Below are 27,502 nucleotides of genomic sequence, written 5' to 3'. Positions count from 1 at the left end.
AAGTGAAAAGAAGGGAGGGAAGAGAGGAGAGGAGGCCAAGAGGAGGGAGAGGCCAGGCATTCTTAAATGTAGATGCTTGTTTTCATCTCTGAGCACACTGTGCCCTCCCAACTGCAGATCAAATGCTCAGACGTAGCACAGCATATGTGAGCACCCACTTCCCATCCCAAACCTTCACCAAAGCAGGGGCAGGGCACAATTTGGGAACAGAAGAGGTCCAAGGTAAATGTGGGGGTTCCAGAACCTAGTAGGTTCAGGTCTAGACCGGAGGAAATGGACCAGGATGCAGCACAGCAATAAGGGTCTAGATTGAGCGGCTAGGACCTAGAACCCAGTGGTTTCATGGTTGGCCTGGCGATGGGGGTTTGGGATGGCGTGAAGACAGCCAGTTATGTCGTCAGCAGGGGAATCCCCTGGAGGGTATCGAAAGAGTTTTGAGATATGGGAAAGAGCTCAGACTCAGGGAAGAAGGAGTAGGTCTGGTCTAAAAAAAAGCCAGAAAGGCATCTAGACCAAAACTGCACGTTCTCCAGTAGGAATGAGAAGCCAAGTGCTTCTGCCCTCCCTGCTATGGTCAAGGCGTGGAAGAAGAGGGGAGCAGGGGTGAGGGATCCTACAGGCAGAGCTGGACATGCCAGACCAGAGTAAACACATGAGTGCCCTGTCCTGGAGATGGAATTCTAGAGACAAAATGGAAGAAGGACCTTCAGCATTCAGTTCATTTAAGTCCCTGAAAGTGCCCTAGCTCTGGGTGTGGCTATCCCATTTGCGAGATCACCATACGGTGGCCCCCACGTGAGGCCTGGGTATGGCATGCTCTGCATGCTACAGAATTTGCAAGCCTCAGAGGGTTCTAGGAGCCCCGCCTGGAAGGTGACAAGCCAGGTTTCCTAAAACCTCTGGTACCACTGCAGGGTAATGGCAGATTCCTGGCCTCTGAAACCTGGGCCAGGCATGGGGGGCTCCAGGGCATAGATCATGCATTCTGGAACTCAAGAAAGGCATGGTATGGTGGATTCTGGAATGTGGGGATTCCAAGAGCAGAGCTGGAAGGGCCGGCGCATATGGTGGAGGCAGAGTTGGGGGCTATAGACCCCACTGAGGGTTTGAGATCTGGAGTGGGGCTTCGCATTATGCAAACTGGTTGGGAAATAACATGTTCTGGTCGGCTAAGTTTTCCATAAGTCACGGTTCAGCAGAAAAAGTCTTAAATTATATCTAATTTTTCCATGAAAATTTCCTAATAGATATTATATTTTTCCCTCTTTAGTGAATAACACACAGTGCATACATTTAAATTCTTATTGATGCTCAAGTTCTTTTCTGCGTTGCTATTCTATAACCTGCAATATCAACAACATAAGAGTAGACATTTGGCCTCACATTCGCCATGGTCTGTTGTAAGAGCCTGCGGGCATGGACCTCCTGGCCCTGGCCCATGGACACATAACGGGTGTCTATTTTTAATCTCTTCCCCAGGGCGATGATGGAATCCGTGGGATCTGAGCCCATAGACAGGAGACAGATGAGTGGTGTCCGCGGGTCAGATTCCTCCCACGTCTTTTCCAAGTCCAGGATAACACCTTCCGCATACTTCTCTCCCATGGAGTCCATGATGTACTTGCGGGCCTGTCAAAGACAGTACAGGAGTCACAAAAAGTGGCTCTATCCCCTTCACGTGTCTGATGCACTGTGGCTTCCAAAGTTCATTTTTATAGATTATCTTGATGCCCAGAGTAATTCTGCTTAGGGAAATAGGACACAGACATTTTTCTTGTTCTATCTCCACTCCATAGGTGGAGGGGCTGTGTTATTTGCCAACACACATCGCACAGTTCAAAGACCAGAACCCAAGTTGGTGGACTCCTTGTCTGGAACCTGGTTCAATACACTGGCTACTTCCTGGTACATAAAAAAATGTAAAATATTAGGCGACTGTATTCTTTAGGATGCTTTAAGAGAAATGCATATGCATTCCAATAATCAAGTAAGCAGCACAATGCCTGGGGTTTAATGGATACTTATCAATAGATAACTACTGAATGACTTCTTGTTGAATGAAATATATTAGACGCTTCCTGAATGAATGCATTAATGTTTTAAAGATTTAGTCCATAATTGTTCTCCTAATCACTGTCATATCTTTCCATTTTTGGCTTATCTCCCTTACCGTTAATTTTGGTTTGACTGAAATACATGCTTGCAGTATCACAGGCTATGTCAACTTATCAACCATATATAAATATTTTGAACAACACAGTCTCTTTTCAAATAAGGTAAAATAATTATGTTAGATAAAATACTATTGTGAGTATGACCTTTAGTCTATATTCTCCCTCTGGTAAAAACTGGGTGCCCTCAAAGAAAAACTTCCTTCCATTCTGTTATCTTCTCCCACCCCATTAGAGTAAGACCCACGTTTTTATCCCCGGTGGGATTCCCCAGAAGAACTGCTCTCACATAATAAGCAGAGCCCAGGTGTGGGTACAACATGAACTGTAACTTTTCCAGGTGCAGGGCAAAGTGAGCCTTGGTGAGGTGGGCCTTAGTAGGACCCCACTTTCATTCCCAGAGAAACACAAAACAGTTGTAGGTAGAGTTTCGCTTAAATCAGAGAGGCTTCAGATAGCCAAAGTAAGGGTGGTACTGGTTAAACCATTGTTTTTGACTTAAAAACATCCAAAGTTTGATTTCAGTCAGTAATACAGGCTCTTCTTCCATTTTGAATACCTAGCTATGCTCTATCCATTCTCAAAGTGATTGCCACACCCTACGTCTCTGAGCTTAAAAATGGTCAATCACACCTCTGCACCTGTTCTTTTCTGGGTGCTTTTGAGACATAAATGTGTATGTACCATGTGACACCCTCCGAGAGTGCAATGGTTTTGCAACCAGGCCCTCGAATGTCCCCTGACATGGGCAGTCACACTCAGCTGAAATACCAAGAACAAGCCTGATGCTGCTTATGGGAAATGGGGACTGAATGTACCCACACTGTAGACCTTCTAATATGCTTCCCAAGAAGGTGTCTGGTTGAAAATCACAAAAGGAATATAATGTGAGCATAAGAATTTCAGAGGAGAAAACATTTTTCCAGAGAGGACTTCTAGATCTTAAGACTTGGGTGTTATCATAGGGGCCATGGGAAGGCACTGAAAGATTTTAAAAGCCAAGGAATAGAATATCTTATTTCCATTTCTTATTTCCATTTCTGTATGTTCTCTAGAACATACAGGATTGACTAGGGTGGGCAAGAAGGAGCAAGAGGAGACCCCAGTTAGGAAGCCATGGCTGTGCCCAGCCTATAGATGACAGACGCCAGGATGAAGATGACAAAGTTACAAAGGAGCTTGTAGACTTAAATTTTAGCACTGAACCAAATAAAATGTTACATGAGGGGGTAAAAAGGAAGGAAGAGAGGAAGGGAGGGAGAGGATGAGAGGAGAGGGAGGGAGAAAGCAGAGGAAGTAATAAAGAAAGAGAAGGAGGGAGGGAGGAGGGAAAGAGGGGAGGAAGGAAGTGAGAAAGAGGGGAAGAAAGGGAGGGAAGGAGGAAGAAAGAAAGAGAAAGAAAGAAAAAGAAAGAAAGGAAGGAAGGAAGGAAGGAAGGAAGGAAGAAGAAAGAAAGAAAGAAAGAAAGAAAGAAAGAAAGAAAGAAAGAAAGAGAAAGAAACGAACTACTTGAACTTTCTACATTGTCCTTAAGGCAACAGTTTGACAATTCTTTTGGGCAAGATAAAAGTAATGAAACTGAGAAGAAAAACTGAAGGAAGGGTGATCTCAGTTGCCCTGTATTGCAAAACTCATTTTTCTTTTCTCAATAAATCATTGAATCTAGTTGTTTTCATGATTCCTTGGTACCTACATGGATTTTGGAGATGGTTACTCCATACGGTTTTAATGCTCCCTCTGGAGAGTGAAGCGCTGAACTTCCTACATCCCATTATAAACCCAGCCTATTTTTACTATATGGCTTCTTGGGAGAAGCACCTAAGGAGTCAACCTGAGCTGAATATTCAAGCTGAGTTTTTCATGTGAAGGCAGGACACCGCAGGTCTTGTTAGCAGTGACATTTCCACGATGGTGGGCCAGCAAATTAAAAGTCTTTGAAAAGATGGATCTTTCGGAGGCAGGATTCACATTTAAACCATACGTAAAATTCAAGGAATCTTAAGCCATCTCCTGCATCAGGGGTGGTGAGGCTTTCTGGGATCACAACTATAGATTTGGGAATACTGTGCTACCCTCTCATCTGCCTCTCCTCCTAGTGCCTTCTCATCATTCCGATTTAAAGAAACGTTCTTTGACTACTAACAAAATGGAGCAGCCATATCATGTCTAAGTTAATATAAAAATGGTATGGAAGAGCAATACATCACCTTTATGTTACACCTATGTGACAACTTAAAAACATGGCATTCTCATTCATTCTTGTACCATTTAGAACAAAGAAGATGAGTAAATCATTTAGCCCAAACGTACACCTCGCTATATTTGTTTTTTCATTTTGCACATAGGTACTGCTAGAAAATTCCAAAGAAGCCTCCAAGAAAATTCACATTGGGATTAAAATTTTCAACATTTCTTTATATTTCAAAGGAAATCCTCCTTAAAAATATTCTCCTAGGGAAAGGAGGACCCTCTTGCACTGTTGGTGGGAATGCAGCCACTCTGGAGAACAGTTTAGAGGTTCCTCAAAAAGTTAAACACAGAACTACCCTACGATCCAGCAGTTGCATTGCTAGGTATTTACCCAAAGGATACAAAAATACTGATTCAAAGGGACACAGGCACCCCAATATTTATAGCAGCATTATCAACAACGGTCAAGCTGTGGAAAGAGCCCAAATGTCTATCGATTGCTGAATGGATAAAGGAGATGTGGTACATATATACAATAGAATATATTACCCAGCCATAAAAAATGAAATCTTGCCCTTTGCAATGATGTGGATGGAATTAGAGTGTATATGCTAAGTGAAATAAGTCAATCAGAGAAAGACAAATACCACGATCTCAGTCATATGTGGAATTTAAGAAAGATAATAGATGAACATATGGGAAGGGGAAAAGAAAAAAAAGGAGAGAGGGATGCAAACCATAAGAGACTCTTAACTCTAGAGAACAAATGGAGGGTTGACGGAAGGAGATGGGTGGGCGATGGGCTAGATGGGTGATGGGCATTAAGGAGGGTACTTGTTGGGATGAGCACTGGGTATTATATGTAAGTGATGAATCACTGAATTCTACTCCAGAAACCAATACTGCACCGTATGTTAACTAAAATTTAAATTTAAAAAAAAAATACATATATATATATTCTCCCAGGTGTGCCTGGCTGGCTCAGTCAGCGGAGCATGTGACTCTTAATCTCAGAGTTGTAGGTTCAAGTCCCACACTAGGTGCAGAGATTACTTAAAAATAATAATTAAAAAATCTTTAAAAAAATATATTCTCCTATTTTTTCTAATATGTACTTTTTACCTGGGCAATGGTTCTGTCAGGACACCAGGATCTAATAAGGAGAAGACGTCTAAAGCAGTCAAGAGATTTATCATAGGCATTTGGAAGGGGTTCTTCCTCAGGGTTTTCCTTATCAAACCAAGTTTTCCACATTTTCTCATTTCTTGATATCTGAAATATCAGGGGATAAGAATTGCATCACAGCACAAGAAAATCTTTTAGTAATAGTTCACAGATATTTTTCATCAAACCTTCTGCCCATTCCAGACATGTGTGAAAGATATCCTTTGACCTTTTCATTATTTTATATTCTAGTAGCAAAAAGTGTGGAAGTCTAAAATCAAATGTGATTTACGCTAAAGTCACTCTGTATTAATGCCAGCTTACAGCTAGTTTTTGAAGTAGGGAGAGTCTTGATTTGTTTAATATCTTCTAATGCCTTTGTGGTAACAATTTTGTAAGGAATAAAGAAATCAATGAAAACTCATTTTCATTATTTTAAGGAAATCTGATTTGCTCCATGAAATCCTCTCATGATCAAGAACAAATTCATTTAGTTATTCACATATGCTTCCTCATTTCCCAGGACCACTCCTGGCACAAAAGAAGACATTTAATGCATGTTTATTATTGAACAAAAAGCTTTTTGGTCAATATTCTATTAATCTAGAGTAATCTGAAATATACCATTTCATATCATCATCGAATGAATAATGATACACATGTTTCCTTTAGGTAATTGAGAAAGAGGAAAAGAATACAGTCCATTATCCTTTAGAGCTTAAAAACTCAAAGAGAGACAAGCATTCTGTCGGTAATCATCTCAAAAACATAGAACAAACAAACAACATCTGAAGATAAATGTAATCCTATGTTCTCTGGTATATTCCCTTCGATTAAAGCCCCTGGTATATTTCTGGGAGGCCTAATCAAAGGAAAAGGCATTCCAGATCTGTATTTAGAAAGTATCATATAAGAGTAAAAAACAATAACTTCCCTCAGTCATCAAAGACTATATGACATGGAGGGATTTCAGCACAAGATAATCTCCATAAGACAGCAACTGTTACTGAACAGATATCAGTCCAGGAAAGGTCACTAGCAGTCACCTTCGAGGGGAATAAGCTAGAGTGCATTAAAACCTCCCAAATGAAAGTTATTTCACTACATGGTAGAAATAATGCAGATCACCAGACATAGGCCAAAACATAAAAATACATAAAAACATACAAAGCATTTTTAAAAAGCTGAACATTAAGCTTCTGGTCAACTTCAACTGGGAGGAAAGTGAAGAACCAACCTTAGCACAGGTTCTGGTCATAAAAAAGCCTACAACTCATGGCTGAATAAAGCCACCTTGCTGTCAGTGTGACCTCTCTGGTCTTCTGATTTTTAAGAATCTGTTTCCTGGTTTGTCTCAGCTGAACTCTCCAGACCCAACTTCCATGATCCCAGTACATACACAATTCATAGGGAACTGGCTGGTTGGGAAAGGACAATAACTTGTAAAGATAAGGGGCCAAGCACTGGCATTAGATGTAAGTCCAGATGCCTGGCTAAAGCAATATAATGGTGGAAGGACAAGGAGAGGAAGAAGAAGAGAGACAAGGACAAATGGGCAGGCATTTAGATACAGGCTCTTTGTATTTTTTTTTTTTTTCCATTCAATCTCCTCTTAACTGTATCTAATGATCTAATTAAATCTATCAGTTTCCCCACTTGTGGATCTCCAGTTGGTGATACTGACATATGGTACAGGACAATAGTAGTTAAACTTGGGTGGAGTTCGCTTTATCAGAGAGTTGAGTGAGCATGAGCAAGGTCAAACACAGGTAATACCATTGTATGAGTGACAAAGTGGAAAAGTCTCTCTTCTGCAAATACTGTAGCTGGTGATAAATCAGGAAGCTGCTCCCCATCACACTGCCATAAGTTTATTCAAAGCACAAGTTACCTGATCAAGGACATCAGAAAACTGTCTAAGTTTGCTGAGTGCCACTAAATTCAGCCAGGTCATGTCCAGGATCCATTTGGATGGTTTAGGAGGACAAGCTTTAAGGTCCAATGAGGCACCTCCTTTAAAATTAAACATATAAAGTTACTAGACTTTTCTTTCTTTACTCTAAAACAGTCTGTTTACAACAGCTTTTGCTTACACTTTTCATTTTAATTATTTTACAACCTCGACATTTTTTTAACTCAGAAAGGTGTCATCGTAATGGACAAGCTTTAAAATTTAATAAAGGAATAGATGATTTTAGAAAAACACACTTGAGAATCAGCAATATAAGTGTGGCCCAGGAGGATGCTGAATTCTGTCCTAGCCCCATCTGGCCAAGGTCTGGGACAAGGCAGCTCATCGGCCTGGGTCTCTGTTTCCAAATATATGTACGCTGGGAATAATGAAGCCTGGATGTTGTGATAATGACAGAATGACAGGAAACACGTGTGTAAAGCACACGAAATGGGATCAAGACCAGAGCAGAGGGTCACTAAATGAGTAGCTACTGTCAATGTTAAGAAGTGCATGATGTTCACACAAGCTCTTTCGAGGAGAGAATTTATCTAGAAATGTCAGCAGCACTACATGTGTTTAAAGAGTTCTCATCTATAAATCAGCATATTATCTATATCCATTTCGAGCACATCCAAGGATCCTGTGTTGTGTCACTTATTCTTGGACAATCTAACCACAGCAAATATTTCCAGTGGGTAGTGACTCTTATCTTGCTGCTGATTTACCTAAGCTCCTTGCTCACCTCAGAAAAACTAAATGTGTGAACAGTCATATTTTAAGTCAGAGGAAGAGTTAGAAAGTCTTTATAGGATATAATATACTGTTCAATAAACACCATCTATTAAAATGTTTCAGGGAAAATATGCTCCAAGCATAATTCTTAAAAGAGTATAACCAATGCATTTGGTTACCTTTAAAATCCTTTTCTGAACAGAGCAGGTCATGAACAAATAACAATACTCAAGATATTTATTGAGCCAATCTCTACTTTATCCAGGTACCCCATGGACCCCACTAAATTACTGTCTTTTGCCATATCCATCTTAGTATATTTCCAAGAAGGTAAGTGTGGCCTTGAAGCAATTTTGATAAGATTATTAACTCACAAAATCAAAACAGGTTGCTTTAATGGCAGGGAGTAGTTAAAGACCTAAGGACAGTGGCATTGTGTTGAAAAATGTCATACCGATTTCTATGGAAACCGTCCATTTTCCAACAAACTCAAAAGAATGAGATATTCACTAGAGAGTTAGGGAGAAGCTATTTATGGGAAGGAAAGGGTGTTTCTTGCAACCAAAGCATTATTCATTGTTTAGTAGAGAGTAACTGTGTCATGAATATCTTATCTGCTTTAACAGTGTACAATGGGCCACAGAGAATGATTGTAATGGGTTGGGGACAGATGTATTCCTGGATAATATGGCACCAGATTAAATGTACTTCTGATGAATAAATGGTTGGAATAGGAATAATTCAAAATAAATTCTCAAGATGATTGAGACTTACGCTATTGCTTTCATTCTGGAAACCCTTACTTTCGGAAAAAGTAAGTTCCAATTTTTAAGGTAATACTTCGTAAAAATGATGTGTTCTTATAACAAAAAATGTATACAAGTTACACCACACAGTTATAAAGCGGTATAGCCAAAGCAGATTTAGCACGCCATCTGGACTGATCCTTTCCCACCTTGGAGATGAGCAAATTCAAAGACCAGTATCAAAGTACTGTTGCTATCTGAATAACATTTTCAGGGTGCCTGGTGGCTAAGTTGGTTAAGCATCCCACTCTTGATCTTGGCTCAGGTCATGATCTTGCGGTTCGGGAGTTCAAGCCCCGAGTCGGGCTCTGCACTGACAGCACAGAGCCTGCTTGGGATTTTCTCTCTCCCTCTCTTTCTGCTCCTCCCCTCCTCCCTCACTCTCTCTCTCTCTTTCTGAAAAAAATCAAAAACGGGGGCGCCTGGGTGGCTCAGTCAGTTAAGTGTCCGACTTCGGCTCAGGTCATAAGCTCACGGCCCGTGGGTTCGAGCCCCGCGTCGGGCTCTGTGCTGACAGCTCAGAGCCTGGAGCCTGTTTCAGATTCTGTGTCTCCCTCTTTCTCTGACCCTCCCCTGTTCATGTTCTCTCTCTGTCTCAAAAATAAATAAATGTTAAAAAAAAATCAAAAACGTTTTTAAAAAATCTTTAAATAACATTTTCAAACAAGTGAACTCCCTCTGCAGGGGAGTTCACTCACTGGGTAACTGTCACTAAACATAACCAGCAAAGAGCAATCTTACAATGTAACTGCATTCCGAAGTTTCTTCTGACACTCCGTTTCATAAAGCAGCATTCTAAAACTGTTGAATGCCAAAGACCCACAAAAGCTGTCCAGCCTACGCCAGCCGGGGACTAATCAAAACAAACTAAAATACTAAAGAAAATATCACAATGCCTATCATTTGCTGAACACGTTCCATGTGCCGAGATTTACAGAAATTGTACGACTTCTCAAGAATCTGATGATGTAGATTTGACTATCCTTGTCTTACAGCTGAGGAGGCTGAAGCCTGAAAAAAGTTAAAGAATCTGCTTGAGACACTCATCAAGAAATCAGCAAAGTCACTATTCTCACTTAGTCTTGCTAAACCTAATCCCACATCTGCTATCATCATGCCAAACTGTAACACACTTTACGGTATCTCAACCAGACCTGGATGCATTTCATGAGGAAATGCATTTCGTGTCGGGAACAACTTGCCACAGTAAATGCCCATCAGCTGGAGGACCAGTCAATGAGACAGTATTATTGGAAGGGCTCGGCGAAAAAGTCAACCCCGACACCAAACATCTAAGGGATGTCTCCCCAGTTCATCCACGTGCTCCAATTTAGGAAAACTGAAAAATAAAGAAACCTAAGGAGCAAGAGTTCGAGGGTTAGAGACAAAGAATTAAAGACAGAGAGAGAGAGAGAAAGAGAGAGAGAGAAAGAGAGAGAGAGAGAGAGAGATTGTCCATAAATCATACATTTCTTTTTTTCTTTTTAAGTTTCTTTATTTATTTTGAGAGAGAGAGAGAGAGAGAGAGAGAGAGAGAGAGAGAGAGAAACCAAGAGAAGGGAGGCACAGAGAGAGAGGGAGAGAGAGAGAGAATCCTAAGTAGGCTCTGGGCTGTCAGTACAAAGCCCAACACAGACCTTGATCTCACGACCCTGGGACACTGAGACCATGACCTGAGCCAAAACCAAGAGTTGGATGCTTCACGGACTGAGCTACCCAGACGCCCCATAAATCATACATTTCTAAGTTCAAGTGTAACCAAATGAGTCTTTGTTGTTTCTATAAGATACATATGCAAATGCATATTTAAACAAACACGAATATGCATTTATTCACATATGGCTGTGGACCCACACATACCCCCAGGGCACAGCATGTGCCTACCCACACCCCTTCCCTACTTTTCCTTCAGGGTCCTTTTCAAGTTCCTCTGCAAATCTACTCTCCAGGTAAACATGAAAATCTCCCCCCCACCTACTGTAGATAAAATTGTGTCTCATCTATAAAGAGATGGCTTAGAAAGGTGTAGTAGATAAAGCCATTTCGACCCGAGCATCATTTCCACAGTTACTTTAAATATTTTTTGTCCAGACATTCAAGAACGTGACTGCAAATTTGTTTCCTAGCCTTCCACTGGGCTGTATTGTGCAGTGGCACAGGGGACCTGCCTGCGAGCAATGCCTCAACAGATACAGAATCAATATCTGCAAGATGAGCTCCACAATCACCCCCCCACACACACACACACCATGGCTCCAGCCTCAGTCATGGGAGGCTTGACTCCCACCAGAGCATTGATGCTGTCTTCCTTTGATACTCTTCCTTTGCATGTCCCCAAGGCCAGCGACCCCTGCTCCTCCAGGCCTTTACTCACTTGTCCATCTCTCAGGGAGGCCTACCCATTAGATACCCCACTAAATATCCCATTTAGAATATTAATTCCCAGTCCACATACCCTGTAACTCCCCATCCCCCTTTTCCTGCTTTGCCTTTTGTATAGTGCCTACTAGCTTCTCCCATTCTACACAATTTACTTGTTGTTTTATGATGTACCCCAAGTGCCTAGTCTGTGCCTTGACATAGTAGTAGGTTCTCAATAAATATTCATGCAATAAATGAACAAATAAAGTATTTCACATATACGCAATCTCCAATGACATGCAAGGAAACTACTGTAGCCAGAAAAAAAAAAAAATACCGCACAAGACCTTCAAAGAATTTGTACATCTGGACCCATGTACAACGCTTTCCATTGTTATACTGACCTTTAATAAGGGTGAGAAACTCTTCATGCTTCACTCGGTTCCTCTGGATGTCGATCTTCAGGGTAAGCAGCAAGGTGAATAAGAACTTGTGCTCCTCATACAATCCCCGGGCTGCATACTTGTAAACCTCGTAAGTCATATGCTCAATGATATTAGCAATCCTCTTGCTTGTGATTGGGCTCTTGGCCGACCTGCAGGAGAGAACACTTAAATCCAGCTTACCCCACTGCCCTTTCCCATTGTCCATAAAAACAACCTCTTTAACGGCAAATACATAACTTTGGAGAGCCAGTTCCTTTGTACACAAGAATCAGCATCCTCAATCGAAAATAACAAGCATTCTCTCAACATAAAATGACATAACAGAATCCTCAGTGTTGCCTAAATCGATTTTACCCGCAGGGTAATGTCACTCACAAAAAAAAAGTCTTGGGAATTTTCTTGTGTAACAGAAACACACAAAACCAAAGGGATCAATCAATGGATGAAGAGTTGATGGGCCTGTCTCTGAGCATAAAATGACAAATGAGAATGATTTGTTAACACCCTGGTAATTACACTACACTTAGATTAAAAAAAGAAAAAAAGACTCAGTAGCAAAAGGAAAAGAAGTTACAAATGTAATGTCATCATTCTAGCCCACAGATATAGAATTCAGCTTGGCTTCCTGAGTGCAGACGTACCGGGCTAAGGAAAGGTCAAACAAGCCAAGAAACTGGCGGAGCGAAGTCTGATACATTTCATTAACCAAGCGCATCTCAGTGATGAGGAAGTACAGGATGCTGCCCCGTGTTGCCACTGAAAGACAGAGAGCAAGGTTGCTTGTGCTACGAGGGTGGAAAATAAATGATCTGTGCCCAGACCAGCCTAAACTCTAAATGAAAACAACAAGTTTTATTTTTATCAATGACTATCTACCAGCTCTGAGAGTCTAGAGCAATGCTCATTATATATATTTAACTCTTATTTATAAGCTCTGTGTAAGCACTCTATTTGTGTTTATCACACAGCATTTTTCCATTTTAGAACCTCTTATGGATTTAGAACCCTTATGAATTTCACTATATTTTTTCATAGGTAGAAAAGGTAACTGATGGGATCGCAAACACTCTAACACCCAGCAAGGTGTGTAGGCATTTTATGGACCTCATTCTTAAGCTCCATGAGGAAGCCTTGACTAAGCTTGGGGTCAGGGTGGCAAAACAAGGCATCATCGCAAAGATGATGCTCCTGACTCTCCATCAGCAGATGATGCTGTTTTGATTATTTTTTCGGAAAGAATGATAATTTTCTAAAGGGAATTGAGTTCTTTTAGCAGGCCCCTCTTGTAACCAATGAACAACACTGTTTTGCAAATTGCTGAGTAAGACTAAAGCACTCCCAGGAGACCAAAGAACTACCTTCCTAATACAAAGACTGCAAACAAAACACCAGCTCATTGTGACCAAATGATAAAGAACTAATGAGCAGCCCATAAACGCTGCACTAATTCCTTAAATTTCAAAACTGTAGTCAGACGTTCTTTAAAAGTTCTCCCTTTTTACTTTCTAATTTAAAAATAAGTTCACAGGGACCTGAAAGAATTTGCTAACTAACATGGATTATCAGCACCTAGAGAATTTACACCATTAAAAAATGTTTTCTCCCAGTCTTACTGTATATGTCCCAACGCAACGTCACAAAACAGGAGCGGCCACCCTACTTCACACAGCCCTTACTTCCTTCAGTTTCTCTGATTTTGGTTTGTTTCTCACTTCATTTTCCTGTGACATTTGTCTTTCATTACCAAACTCACCAGGTCTGTATTCCTCCCGGGCTGAGTTAATCTGAATTTCTGTCTCTGCCGAAATCTCCAGCTTCTGTGTCACCTCTTCCGCGGTCTTTTTTGTGTTGCTCAGCACGACGATGAGACTCTCGTCTTCCACCAGGGACCCCTGGGTACTCGTCAGCCGGTAAAGCAAATTATCTTCTAGCTCCTTCATCCTTCTTTTGTTTGCAGTTACATCTTCTAGGAGATGAGTTCTCTCTTTCTCCAATTCCTGTTAATTTGCATAAATATATTTTCTTCCTTAATTAACAACTATTGTTTGGCCATCCCTGACAAAGTTCACCTAGAGGACTGTTCTCAAGCTCATGTAATGTAGTTATCATATGTGGCTGCAGGAACTTCATGAAAAGAAGAGGGGAGCTAATGGAGGAAAGAATTGGTAGCAAACAATGTGAAACTTACTAAAAATACAATCAATATCCACCGAACCGTCTATTTATTTCCTAAAGTCAAATCACGTTACGTGACTTTTGTGATTATATTTAAGCTTGTTTGAAAAGTGAAATATATTGAAAATATATTGAAATATATTTGAAAAGACACACACAGATCTCTCAGAATAGATTCATTGTCTTCCCTTAGTCTCTTACTGATAAGAGCTCTGTTGTTTGAATGTGATTATGTTGAAATAGTATCCAGTTCTCTGAAAAGCAAGGGTCCAAATGACAGGCAAACAACCTGTACCACTGCTGCAGGTACATTTCAATTGAAAAATGTTCTGGGCCTGAACAGGTGCTACTCTCTCCATGACAAGTAAAGTTTTACATCTTTTCTGAAGATCTTTATAGATAGCTGGGGAGAGAATGGTTTAGAAAGATTATTGTCCATATTGGTTACTTCTTCTTCTTGGTGGTTTGGAGAGGGAGAGTCCATGGAACAGAAGGAGAAAAAAGATGGGACCAGTGAGGATGGGGAAGCAGGGAACAGCCGTGACACAGAACCAGCCAAAGGCAGGGGCGCCTGGGTGGCTCAGTCGGTTAAGTGTCCGACTTTGGCTCAGTTCATGAGGTCACATTTTGTGGGTTCGAGCCCCGTGTTGGGGTCTGTGCTGAACTCTTGCTCAGAGCCTGGAGCCTACTTCAGATTCTGCGTTTCCTTCCCTTTCTGCCCCTCCCCCGCTCTCATTCTGTCTCACTCTGTCTCTCAAAAATACATAAATGTAATTTTTTTTTAAACTTAAAAAAAAAAAAAAAAAGAACCAGCCAAAGGCAGCAGGAAGCCCAGAGGCAGGAAGACAACAGAGAGGATGAGCCTCTGGCACCAAGTCAAATTATACACAAAAGTCAGATTATTTAATGAGAGGCTCTAATTCTGAAGCTAGTAAAAGAATCAAAAATGGAAAGGACAGTGAGGGGCAGAAAACATGAATAGACACTTTTCCAAAGAAGGCATGGCCAACAGACACATGAAAAGATGCTCAACGTCACTCATCATCAGGGAAACACAAATCAAAGCCACACTGAGATACCACCTCACGCCGGTCAGAGTGGCTAAAATGAACAAATCAGGAGACTATAGATGCTGGCGAGGATATGGAGAAATGGGAACCTTCTTGCACTGTTGGTGGGAATGCAAACTGGTGCAGCCACTCTGGAATATAGTGTGGAGGTTCCTCAAGAAATTAAAAATAGATCTACCCTAGGACCCAGCAATAGCACTGCTAGGAATTTACCCAAGGGATACAGGAGTACTGATGCATAGGGGCACTTGTACCCCAATGTTTAGAGCAGCACTCTCAACAATAGCCAGATTATGGAAAGAGCCTAAATGTCCATCAACTGACGAATGGGTAAAGAAGATGAGGTTAATATATACAATGGAATACTACTTGTCAATGAGAAAGAATGAAATCCTGCCTTTTACAGCAACATGGATGGAACTGGAAGGTATGATGCTAAGTGACATTAGTCAGTCAGAGAAAGACATTTACCATATGCTTTCACTCACATGTGGATCCTGAGAAACTTAACAGAAGACCATGGGGAAAAGGAAGGGGGAAAAATAGTCACAAACAGAGAGGGAGGGAGGCAAACCATAAGAGACTCTTAAATACAGAGAACAAACTGAGGGTTTGTGGGGGGTGGGGGAGAGGGGAAAGTGGGTGATGGGCATTGAGGAGGGCACTTGTTGGGATGAGCACTGAGTGTTGTATGGAAGCCAATTTGGCAATAAATTATATTAAAGGAAAAAGGACAGTGGGTAAATAGTATTTAAAAATTTGGACAGAAAGATATGCATTAGTCAGTTTGCTTGAAAAGCTTTCTAAATATAGTGCCCACTGACCGATGCTTAGACGCCTTAATGAAGTAATATGAATTTAAGTGTGACACAATATGGGGAAACCAGGGTTCAACGCATGGTTAAAAGACATGGTTGCCAGTTTCAGTTGTGCCCAGTGGAGCTACCTGGGCATGTGTTACCAAGCTCAGATTTCCGCCGCAGCTTCAGCAGGGTAAATATTCGATTGGGTACTCCGGATAGGGCTCAGCAATTATTGTAGATTCTACTCCCCGCTGAGAGAACTAGAAATCTAAAGTTATAAATAGTGATTGGGGTGGCTGAGTGGCTCAGTCGGTTAAGCATCCAACTCTTGATTTAGGCTCAAGTCATGATCTTGCGCGGTTCATGGGTTTGAGCCCCGCACTGGGCTCTGGGCAGGCAGTAGGCAGGCTGCTTGGGATTCTCTCTCTCCCTCTTTCTCTGCCCCTCCCCAACTCTTGCACATGCTCTCTCTTTCAAAATCCATACACTTTTAAAAAGTAAAAAAATGATAAAGTTATATGTAGCAATGAATCATATGAAATCATACAAAATATAATGGGACTACCCATTAATTCCATGATTAATTGGGTGACTTCCCTTCACTCTGGTCCAGTGCCCACACGAACATCATGGGGAGGGAGAAGCCACAGGTAGCCCAAACTGCCATTGTGAAACCCTAGTGTAAGTCCTTTCCCTGTAGTGCTTAATTTATGTAATCATTTTTAGGATTTTCTTTTTAACTATGAGAAACATCGCATAACAATTCCACAAACTCTGTCTTGTGTTAAACACCATCGATACGCAGGTAACTGAGAGCTTCTTCCCAGCTCTTCATCATACGTGGTCTCGACGTCTCCACGTGAATGTCGAAGAGATGTCCCCCACCACCCCAGCAACACTACCAAAAGGGAAGTCAGGGCTCTTTCCTGCATACCTGCTGCCCCCCAGCCTTCCCCATCCCAGCAGACAGCAGCCCCATTCTCCCAGCAGCTAAAATTTTGGAGGCCTCTGTCACTACGTCCCTTTCCTCAAACTCCACGTCCTGGTCATCAGCAAATCCTATCACCTCTACTTCAGAAACAGACCCGGAGGCTTATCGTTCCTCACCAACTCCACTGCTGACACCCTGGTGCATGTCTCTGTCATTTCTCCTTTAAATGACAGGACCCAAATAGGTCTCCCTGGCTCATCCCTACCGCCCGTTGTCTATTCCCAGCCTACCAGTCAGAACACTGCTCTGAAACATACCTCCTCTCCCCAAACCCTCTAATGACTAACCATGTCTCTCAGAGTAAAAGTTAAGACCTTACCACAGCCTGTGAGGGTCCTTTTTCATTTTTCTCCAGCCACATCCAGTAAGCCCTAAATCAGCAATAAGCCAGAGCAGGGCCTGGGAATCTAACCTACCTCCAGGTGATGCAGGGCTGCTATTCCTGTCTGTTCAGGGCACCACACTTGGAGACCCACTGCCTTAAACACATAATGTACTCTCCTACCTCAGGGCCTTTGCACTGGCTGTTGCTGTGTCAGGCCCATCCTACCAGGTAACTTACTCCCTCCTCCCCTTCAACTTCTCCTTAAATGTCACCTTCTCAGTGGAACCTACTTTGACCACCCTGTTTAAAATCATAGCCCACTATCTGATTCCCTAGCTCTCCTCTTACCCCACTCTGTGTTTTTAAATCGCATTTACCACTTTCTAACATAACATATAAATTAGTCATTAGTTAGCCTCCAAAGATTTTTTTGGTTCATTAATATGTTCCCTCAACTCTTGGAACGATGCCTGGTACACAGTAGGCTCTCAATATTTTGGAACGAATGACTAAATTCTATACCCTGTTTCAGACTGAAACAAATAGTGAACAAGAAAATCCAGGCATATCTTGGTGCCAGAAATAGAAATGTGAAAATTCTCACCCTGTGACTGAAAACCACAGATTTAAAACAAAGGCTCTAGTAACTAAACTGCATGAAGACAAAGGGCAAAGGCCACTGGCCACTGCTTCATGTTCTGGCCAGTCCATCACCACTGATTGAGCAGCTATGGTGTGTAGAACTGTACCAGGCCCTGAGCACAGCGAGTCGGGTCCAGGGACATTCCAGCAAAGGAAAATTCCCTCGCTAAGCAAGACAAAAGCTCGGAACCTGTATCACTTTCTTAATTTGGGGGGGGGGGGGGTGGGATGTAGCAATTCCAGCAAAACCTACCTTTATCACTTTTGTTTCCTTTTATTTGGTTACATTTTTTTAAAAACCTTCCTTAGGGGCGCCTGGGTGGCTCAGTCGGTTAAGCGTCCGACTTCGGCTCAGGTCATGATCTCGCAGTCCGTGAGTTCGAGCCCCGCGTCAGGCTCTGGGCTGATGTCTCAGAGCCTGGAGCCTGCTTCTGATTCTGTGTCTCCCTCTCTCTCTGCCCCTCCCCCATTCATGCTCTGTCTCTCTCTGTCCCAAAAATAAATAAACGTTAAAAAAAAAAAAAAAGCTTCCTTAGTGGTTATTTCAATTCATTGATTCACTACATAAGAATCTCAAATTTGAAAAAATGTAATAATTAGTACAGAAAGTGACATTTCATGGCACCTACAAAATTCCTTTCCATAAGCAGCTATAACAAAAGAACTCACACTACCATTACACTAAGAAAGAAAGTAGGGGCACCTGGGGGGCTGGGTTGGTTCAGCATCCCATTCTGGATTTCAGCTCAGGTCATGATCCCAGGGTCATGGGATCAAGCCCTGTGTTGGGCTCCGTGCTGAGAATGGAGCCTGCTTGAGATTCTCCCTCTCCCTCTGCTCCTCTCCCCATCTCGTGCTCTCTCTCCCTCTAGAAAGAAAGAAAGAAAGAAGAAAGGAGGGAGAGAGGGAGGGAGGGAGGGAAGGAAGGAAGGAAGGAAGGAAGGAAGGAAGGAAGGAAGGAAAGGTAGCTAAAGGGAAAAATTCAAATATTTTTTATTCCCACATTTTGCACACTATCATGATCATTCCTGAGTTCCTACAGGTGAGCGTTATAAAAATCCTCACCTGAAATAAAGAAGATGTGGTTTCTATATACAATGGAATACTACTTGGCAATGAGAAAGAATGAAATCTTGCCATTTGCAACAACGTGGATGGAACTGGAGGGTATTATGTCGAGTGAAATAAGTCAGTCAGAGAAAGACAGATATCATATGTGTTCACTCATATGTGGATCTTGAGAAACTTAACAGAAGACCATGGGGGACGGGAAGGGGAAAACATAGTTTCAAACAGAAAGGGAGGGAGGCAAACCATAAGAGACTCTTAAATACAGAGAACAAACTGAGGGGGCATGGTGGGATGGGGGAGAGGGGGAAATGAGTGATGGGCATTGAGGAGGGCACCTGATGGATTGAGCACTGGGTGTTATATGGAAGCGATATATATCTATATATATAGATATATATAGATATATATCTAGCATTAAGCATATTATCTAGCATTAAGCTGAAATAAATCTAGACATTAAAAAAAGAAAACCTCCTCACCTGAAGAAGGCAGATAAGGGAGGAATGTAAAGCCATGGGAAGAACGATGGTTTGACAACAGGAAGACATAGGTTTGAATCACAGCTCCCAGGATCTAACGGCTGCCTGACACTGGCCATGTTATGTGACGCCATGAGCCTCAGTTTCCTCATCTGTGAGATGGATGTAAAAACAGCTCAGAGAGTGAGTATGAGGATGTAAGTAGGAAAGCAGCTACAACAGTAACCGAATCATGATAGCTGCTCAAAAGATATGTCTCCTCTCTTATCCCCTCCCTTGATTCATTCCAAGCATGGATTTTTGGAAGCATTATAATACTTATTTGGGAAATAAGCAGTTTGAAAAATAAAATTATAGGTTGGCACAAAATAAATCATACTTTAGAATTTCACACATCATTACAAAAGCATAATAAAGTGGCTGAAAAAGGGATAAAAGGGATAAAAACTTTCGAATCTTGTACTTATGCTAAGGGTGCATGTTTTTATGTCTGCTGGGAACGGACAGAGCATGGGGCTGTCAAATCCATAAACCGCCCCCTGTCTTATCAGTTCTTCCAACATAATATGTTTTCTTCCTCCATCCATTTCTTCCATTTGCAGAGCCACTGCCCTGGTTTAGGCTTTAATTATTCCTCGTGGACTACTCTCCATAATTGGTCTCCTTGCTCACCCCCTTCTCTGCCATCACCCCCTTTCCTGCTCCTTCCCTCAGCTGTTTGGAAAGGTCCAAAATTCTCAACACAGTTTGCAAGACTTATTACAACCTACATTTCCACTCTCATCTCCAATTGAGAGCTATGGAATCAGTACTAAAAGCCGCCATGTTGCTTATGAAAGCCATTATTCACAAGAGCAACAGTTACTATAATGTGGACAAAGGGGCAAATTATTCAATTCCTGATTTTAAAAAATAGCAAGTTAAAGCTTGAACATTATTGAGATGGTTGTGGTCAATTCAATGTCATTGTTAACACCAATCACTTTGTCATTTAAAGTAACCACCTACATCCCCAAAGAATTACAGTGAGGCTAAGGAGTACATTTCCCCCCAAAGATTAAAACTGACAAAATAATATACCCTAAAGTAAATAGTACAATTTAAAGCAATTTGGATTTTTTGTTGTTTTCTGTTTCTTTTTTTTTTAATATGACTTATTGTCAAACTGGCTAACATACGGTGTAAAGTGTGCTCTTGGTTTTGGGGGTAGATTCCCAGGGTTCATCGTTTCCATACGACACCCAGTGCTCGTCCCAACAAGTGCCCCTCTTAATGCCCATCACCCACTTTCCCCTCCCCCCCACTCCCCCATCCACCCTCAGTTTGTTCTCTGTATTTAAGAGTCTCTTATGGTTTGCCTCCCTCCCTTTCTGTTTGTAACTATTTTTTCCCCCTTTCCTTCCCCCATGGTCTTTTGTCAACTTTCTCAAGATCCACATGTGATATCTTTCTCTGACTTATTTCACTTAGCACAATACCTTCCAGTTCCATCCACGTTGCTGCAAATGGCACGATTTCATTCTTTCTCAACGCAATTTGGAATTATGAAAGCAACCTGTCATGTACCAAATAGTAGGTAGATGACCAAACGCTACAATGGGACAATAGTTATGGAAAAGATAAAGTTATCTCTGAAGGAAAGTAGAACAATTTATTCAAGATTTTATTTTTCATTTATTTTTTAAAATTTTTTAATGTTTCTTTGTTTTTAAGAGAGAGCCAGAGCGTGAGTTGGGGAAGGACAGAGAGAGAAGGAGACACAGAATCTGAAGCAGGCTCCAGGCTCTGACCTGTCAGCACAGAGCCCAATGTGGGGCTTGAACTCATGAACCGTGAGGTCATGACCTGAGCCGAGGTCGATGCTTAACCTAATGGACTGAACCACCCAGGCATCCCTCATTCAAACTTTTAAAATGGAAAACCTCTTTGGGGATAAGGGTTTAGTTTCATTCGTATGGCTGATTTAGACATAGTTCTGTTGAACCATAACTTAGGTCCCCCAATATATAAGAAGATATAATATATAATAAGAAGAAGCAAAATATAAAGATAATAAATATAATAATAAGGAGCAAAATTAATCAAAATCATTTTGTCTATAAGCATTTTTCCCACCAAAGGGATTATTTCAACACACACACACATACACACACACACAGAGGTAGACATTTGTGCTATGTATTCTATATACTAAGGCTGTCGTGTAAATGTTTTACATAAACTGTGATAATAAGGGGCACCTAGGTGGCTCAGTAGGTTAAGTGTCTGAATTCAGCTCAGGTCATAGCTGGGTTCAAGCCCTGCATCAGGCTCTCTGCTGTCAGTGTGGAGCCTGTTTCAGATCCTCTGTCTTCCTCTCTCTGCCCTGCCCCTGCTCATGTGTGTGCTCTCTCTCTCTCTCTCTAAAATAAATAAACATTAAAAGAAATTAACCTGTGGGGCGCCTGGGTGGCTCAGTCGGTTGAGCGTCCGACTTCGGCCCAGGTCATGATCTCACAGCTTTGTGAGTTCGAGCCCCGCGTCGGGTTCTGTGCTGACGGCTAGGAGCCTGGAGCCTGCTTTGGGTTCTGCGTCTCCCTCTCTCTCTCTGCCCCTAACCCACTCACATTCTGTCTCTGTCTCTCTCAAAAATAAATAAACATTAAAAAAAATTTTTTTAAACAATTAATACAGGATGTATTTTTTTTTTAAAACATTAACCTGTGATAATAAGAAAAGCATCCACAAAGTGAGTAAGAAAGTACAGTAGTGATTCAGGATGATTTCATGAAACATACTATCTATTAATTAAATGATCAAAAATTAAGTGGCTCAACAAAGACGCAAATGAAAACTAAAATTATTTGTGTACATAAACTGCATCTGTAACCACGGTTTTGAAATCAGTGGAAGGAAACAGACGATGGCCCTCGAGAGCCCTCCTTTCTCGCGGATCACCCAGGCTTTCGTTCCCAAAGGCTCCATCTCTTCTGCATCTTACACTGGGGGTTACCGTAGAAAGATTAAGCAAGAGAACTCAGACTTATTTGTTCTCCATACCAGTGAGCTCACGATACCGACGTCCGTTCAGGGCTTCGTTACCTTATTTCTCCTCTCGGTTCCACGGAGTTTGAGTGATTCTTCCACCTCCGAAGGAAATGAAGTGTTGGACCTGCTCGCTCATCTAGGATTCTGAACAAGGTGAGCCCTGAAGCCCTGTGTTGTGTGGCCAGTAAATGCTGTTAATCTATGTTAGTATTTTTCTCCTAATAGTATACAGTTCTCTTTGAGTTTCTGTCTTGTTCTCTGGGGGCAAGGTGAGAGTGAATCCAAGGAAGTTGTTGTTGTTGCTGCTGGTTTATTATCATCATCATCATCATCATCATCATCATTATTTTAACGTTTATTCGCTCTTTGAGAGACAGAGACAGAGTGTGAGCAGGGCAGGGGGCAGAGAGAGAGGGAGACACAGAATCTGAAGCAGGTTCCAGGCTCCGAGCTGTCAGCACAGAGCCTGACGCGGGGCTTGAGCCCACGAACTATGAGATCATGACCTGGCGCTGAAGTCAGACGCTTAACCGACCGAGCCACCCAGGCACCCCTCCCTTCATTTCTGAAGCAAACAAACCCGAGGCTCCAGCAGGCTGTCCGGCCGAGCACTCACAAGACCAGATCCCACTACCTGTATCTCCAAGACACTGGACAGCTGGTGGGTTTATGGATTCAAAGAATCCCTGGTATCATAAGGTACTGTCCCAAGCCACCTTCCACAAGAAGAATCGACAGACCAGTGAAGGTTTAAGTTACTGTGACTGTAAAGAATACCCTTCATTTCAGCTCCATGAGTAAAGGAAGACGCTTTCTAACACCAACTTCTTTTTCTTTAATGTCTATTTATTATTTAGAGAGAGAGAGAGAGAGCACACAGGGGAGAGGCGGAGGGAGAGAGGGGGAGAGAGAGAATCGCAAGCAGGCTTTGCACAGCCAGCGCAGAGCCCAACGCGGGGCTTCAGCTCATGAACCTGAGCCAAAATCGAGACCCCGACGTTTAACTGACTGAGCCACCCCAGCGCCCCCTCCCCACCCTGGCCAACACCAACTTCTTACTGCTGGGGTCTTCCTGGCTTCTGATAGCCCCCCTTGGCTCTATAACATTTTATATTGGTATCGTGTATATAATAATTACCTAAAAAGTGATCATGTTTAGAAAGACTGCCTTGTCACTGAGGTCAAAGGAACAATTCAGACTTAAAAACACTTTTTGTATCTGTTGGCTCTTTTCAAATGAGTTACGCAATTTCAAGAAATGCCCCGAAGGATCCAGATATCAACTCAGACCCACTTGCCACCACCCAGGCTGAGAAGATTCGGCGATGTGAGCTGACGCAGGGATGCGGTGAGAGGACTAGATGCTACAAAAGAAATGGCTGCTCACTCTCAACAATAGCCAAATTATGGAAAGAGCCTAAATGTCCATCAGCTGATGAGTGGATAAAGAAATTGTGGTTTATATACACAATGGAATACTACGTGGCAATGAGAAAGAATGAAATATGGCCTTTTGTAGCAACGTGGATGGAACTGGAGAGTGTGATGCTAAGTGAAATAAGCCATACAGAGAAAGACAGATACCATATGGTTTCACTCTTATGTCGATCCTGAGAAACTTAACAGAAACCCATGGGGGAGGGGAAGGAAAAAAAAAAAAAGAGGTTAGAGTGGGAGAGAGCCAAAGCATAAGAGACTCTTAAAAACTGAGAACAAACTGAGGGTTGATGGGGGGTGGGAGGGAGGGGAGGGTGGGTGATGAGTATTGAGGAGGGCACCTTTTGGGATGAGCACTGGGTGTTGTATGGAAACCAATTTGACAATAAATTTCATATATTAAAAAAAAAAAAGAAAAGAAATGGCTGCTTGCAAGAAGTGTACTACTTAAAATTCATCAAAAATTAAATGAATTAAAATTCATCAAAATTAAGCCCACCAGCTCACTTCTTGCATGAGACCTTGCATTAGAGGAAAGAAAATACAGGTTAGGGTGCCTGGGTGGCTCCGTCTTAAGCATCTGACTTCGGTTCAGGTCATGATCTCACAGTTCATGAGTTCGAGTCCTGTATCAGGTAAGCTTGAGCTTGGCTTTGGGTGAGCATGAGCTCGACCTTAGGTAAACACAAGCCCTGCTTTGGGTGAGTTCTGCTGCTCTCTCTCTCTCTCTCTCTCCCTCTCTCCCTTTCTCTCTCTGCCCCTCATTCACTTGAGTTCTCTCTCTCAAAAAAAAAAAAAAATAGGTTACATGTTCAATAATAATGTGGTTCAGCGTAAGGGACCCTCTGATATTATAAGAGTAAGAGTCACGTTCCTATGGCCATACTTTTTCTAAGAATTATCTACTGTGAGGCTGGAATGGATTCTCATCAGGAGACAACAGTAAAGGAGTAATTTTCTCAAGATACTCAAGATACCTTTCCAGGAGGTAAGAAAAAGCCCAGCTTGGGATCCATATTGGATTTTCAAGGCTGTTCACATCTTCAAAGGAGTTGGGGTGGCTGGGTGGCTCGGTTAAGCGTCTGGCTTCAGCTCACATCGTGATCTCAAGGTTTGTGAGTTCGAGTCCTGTGTCAGGCTCTGCACAACAGAGAGCCCGCTCCCCTCGGGATTCTCTGCCCCTCCCCCATTTATGCGCTCAATCTCTCTCTCTCTCTCTCTCTCTCTCTCTCTCTCTCTCTCTCGTGCGCTCTCTCTCAAAAATAAATAAAAACAGGGGCGCCTGGGTGGCGCAGTTGGTTAAGCGACCGACTTCAGCTCAGGTCACGATCTCGCGGTCCGTGAGTTCGAGCCCCGCGTCGGGCTCTGGGCTGATGGCTCAGAGCCTGGAGCCTGCTTCCGATTCTGTGTCTCCCTCTCTCTCTGCCCCTGCCCCGTTCATGCTCTGTCTCTCTCTGTCTCAAAAATAAATAAACGTTGAAAAAAAAATAAAAATAAAAATAAAAAAAAAAAAAATAAATAAATAAAAACATTTAAATAAAACTTTTAAAAGCAAAGTCTTCAAAGGAGTTTAAAGTGTTCCTCACTTCATCTCAAACTTCTATTGTAACAATTATGGCTCTGGAGCTGTTTTGTTGGAAACAAAATCTGTCAGGCCAAATTATTTCTTCCAAGGAGACTATATTCATCTCAGCTGAATGTGAGAAAACCAAAGACGAGTACATTATTCAAACTGCCATCAGGGCCCCTTATCTCCTTGAAGCCAATGCCACAGGTGAGAGCAGCCTAAGATATGGTTGAACGGATGCTGCCCCAGAGACTGTCGGGGTTCCCTGCTCAACACCACAAGCTGTTGATCAGGAATCCCAATCCTTCCTCAAGTAACGGTATGGCAGCACTAAGCTTCCCAACCACCTCTACTGAGGCTCCAAAAATAAGCAAGCACTTGGTCTAAAGGCTCTCATTACTTCAAGAGACTTCAAGTCTGTGGTCGGAACTCTGGAATCAGTTCCTGCCATACAGAGGTTACTAACCACACGAATCTACAAAGTCAGATTGAACCTTCCAACCATATGACTCTATGCAACTTCCAACCATTTGACTCTATGATTTATGCACTATGCACTAAAAAATAAAAAGAAAGTATTTTTAAAAGAAAAAGAAAAGAAAAGAAAAGAAAAGGGTGGGAGGATGGACATAAAAAAGAAAGAGATCAACATACAGGACTCAGAAGACCAAGCATGAAACATACAAAAAAATAATAATAATAATAATCAAAATAATGTGAAGGACAGATTCCAAAGATTTTGCCAATAATTTTAACCTAAATAAGCCATTAGGTCGGTGTAGAAGGCGCTATAAAGTAAACTAGACTCCTCATTGCTAATGAACCCAGGAGAAAATCAACAGCAACTTTGAGAGTTCATACGGTTTTACTAAAGCAGTCCTATTGAAACACTCTAGATTCTTTTAAGACTCACATGCTCCCTAGAGAAAATACTGACTCAAAACAAGGAAGTTTACCAATTAGTGGCCATTTTTTGTTGATCATGAAGTTATTCCGCACAACAGAGGTAGAGAAAACAGATATGGAGTTATACTAGCAGAGCATAACTAAGCCAGCAGCCTCCAAAAGGCACTCCGTGAAGCTCTGAGGCCCCAAATGTCTGTCATGTAAGATCACACACAGAGCTCTCTTAGGTAACAAATGAGACTTGAGAATGTGGTGTGTGATCTGGTACAAAGGTTTAATTTTAGATTCCAAAAGCAAAATCATGAATCAAATGAAAGCAAAACCTCACTGTATCCTGGAAACCTAAAAGTGAACAGGTGAGTAGAACTCACAATAGAGCAAACTTCAGAAAAATAAAGCAAAATAAGACCAGAATAATGATGCCGAGTCTGAGGCTGACAGCCTCATAGTTACATCATTAGTCTACACAAAATCAATTGATTAATGTGATTTATGAGACAGATAAAACATATGCGCTAATCGATTAGTAATTACCTAAGATACTTGGAAATTAATAAAGGGAAGAACATAGGAATAAAAAGGGGGGACTCAATCCCACTACAACTTTTATCATGTTATTTTCGCCAATGAAAGAATCACAACACAATGCAGAAAAGGAGATGGTCACGCTTCACTCACCTGTTTCTCTGTGAGGATGACTCTCCCCAGTAACTGATCTTCCAGACCTTTCATGGTGACAGTGAAGTCGATGATAGAGGTCCGAGCACTTATTTCAGGGGTGTAGGCTGGATTGGGCAGTTTGGTGGTAATGTAGAGTCTGAAGCCATCCATCACATCTACCTCCTTGTCACCAACTTTCACCTTTATTATAAAAATAAAGTTCGGGGCACCTGGGTGGCTCATTTGGCTAAGCATTCGACTCTTGCTTTCAGACCCGGTCATGAACTCCTGGTTTGTGAGTTCAAGCCCCGCCCGCATCGGGCTCTGTGCTGACATTGCCAGGCCTGCTTGGAATTCTCTCTCTCCTTCTCTCTCTGCTCCTCCCCTGATCACTCACTCTCTCTCTCTCTTTCTCTCAAAATAAATAAATAAATAAACTTAAAAAATAATAAACTTAAAAAAATAATAAATAAATAACATGAAAGTAGTAAAACAAATGCACCTTACGTGTCCTTTTTTTGCATG

The 27,502-nt window shown here is 41.9% G+C and overlaps 1 protein-coding gene across 1 annotated transcript in view; it reads right to left on the bottom strand.

Annotated features, from left to right (window-relative positions):
* Nucleotides 1–27,502, bottom strand: part of DNAH5 (dynein axonemal heavy chain 5) — a 283,958-nt gene that overhangs the window by 22,013 nt on the left and 234,443 nt on the right. Inside the window, exons 65-71 of the mRNA XM_042997483.1 lie at nucleotides 26,996–27,178; nucleotides 13,578–13,821; nucleotides 12,466–12,580; nucleotides 11,783–11,973; nucleotides 7,417–7,538; nucleotides 5,484–5,633; nucleotides 1,384–1,629 (exon numbers count right to left, since the gene is read on the bottom strand). Of these exons, the coding sequence (XP_042853417.1) occupies nucleotides 1,384–1,629; nucleotides 5,484–5,633; nucleotides 7,417–7,538; nucleotides 11,783–11,973; nucleotides 12,466–12,580; nucleotides 13,578–13,821; nucleotides 26,996–27,178 (1,251 nt within the window). The remainder of the gene's footprint in view (nucleotides 1–1,383; nucleotides 1,630–5,483; nucleotides 5,634–7,416; nucleotides 7,539–11,782; nucleotides 11,974–12,465; nucleotides 12,581–13,577; nucleotides 13,822–26,995; nucleotides 27,179–27,502) is intronic.

This window comes from Panthera tigris, chromosome A1 (assembly GCF_018350195.1).
Source record: "Panthera tigris isolate Pti1 chromosome A1, P.tigris_Pti1_mat1.1, whole genome shotgun sequence".
Classification (NCBI taxonomy): domain Eukaryota; kingdom Metazoa; phylum Chordata; class Mammalia; order Carnivora; family Felidae; genus Panthera; species Panthera tigris.
Note: the sequence above shows the minus strand (reverse complement) of the source record. Positions and strands in the feature narration are given on the sequence as shown.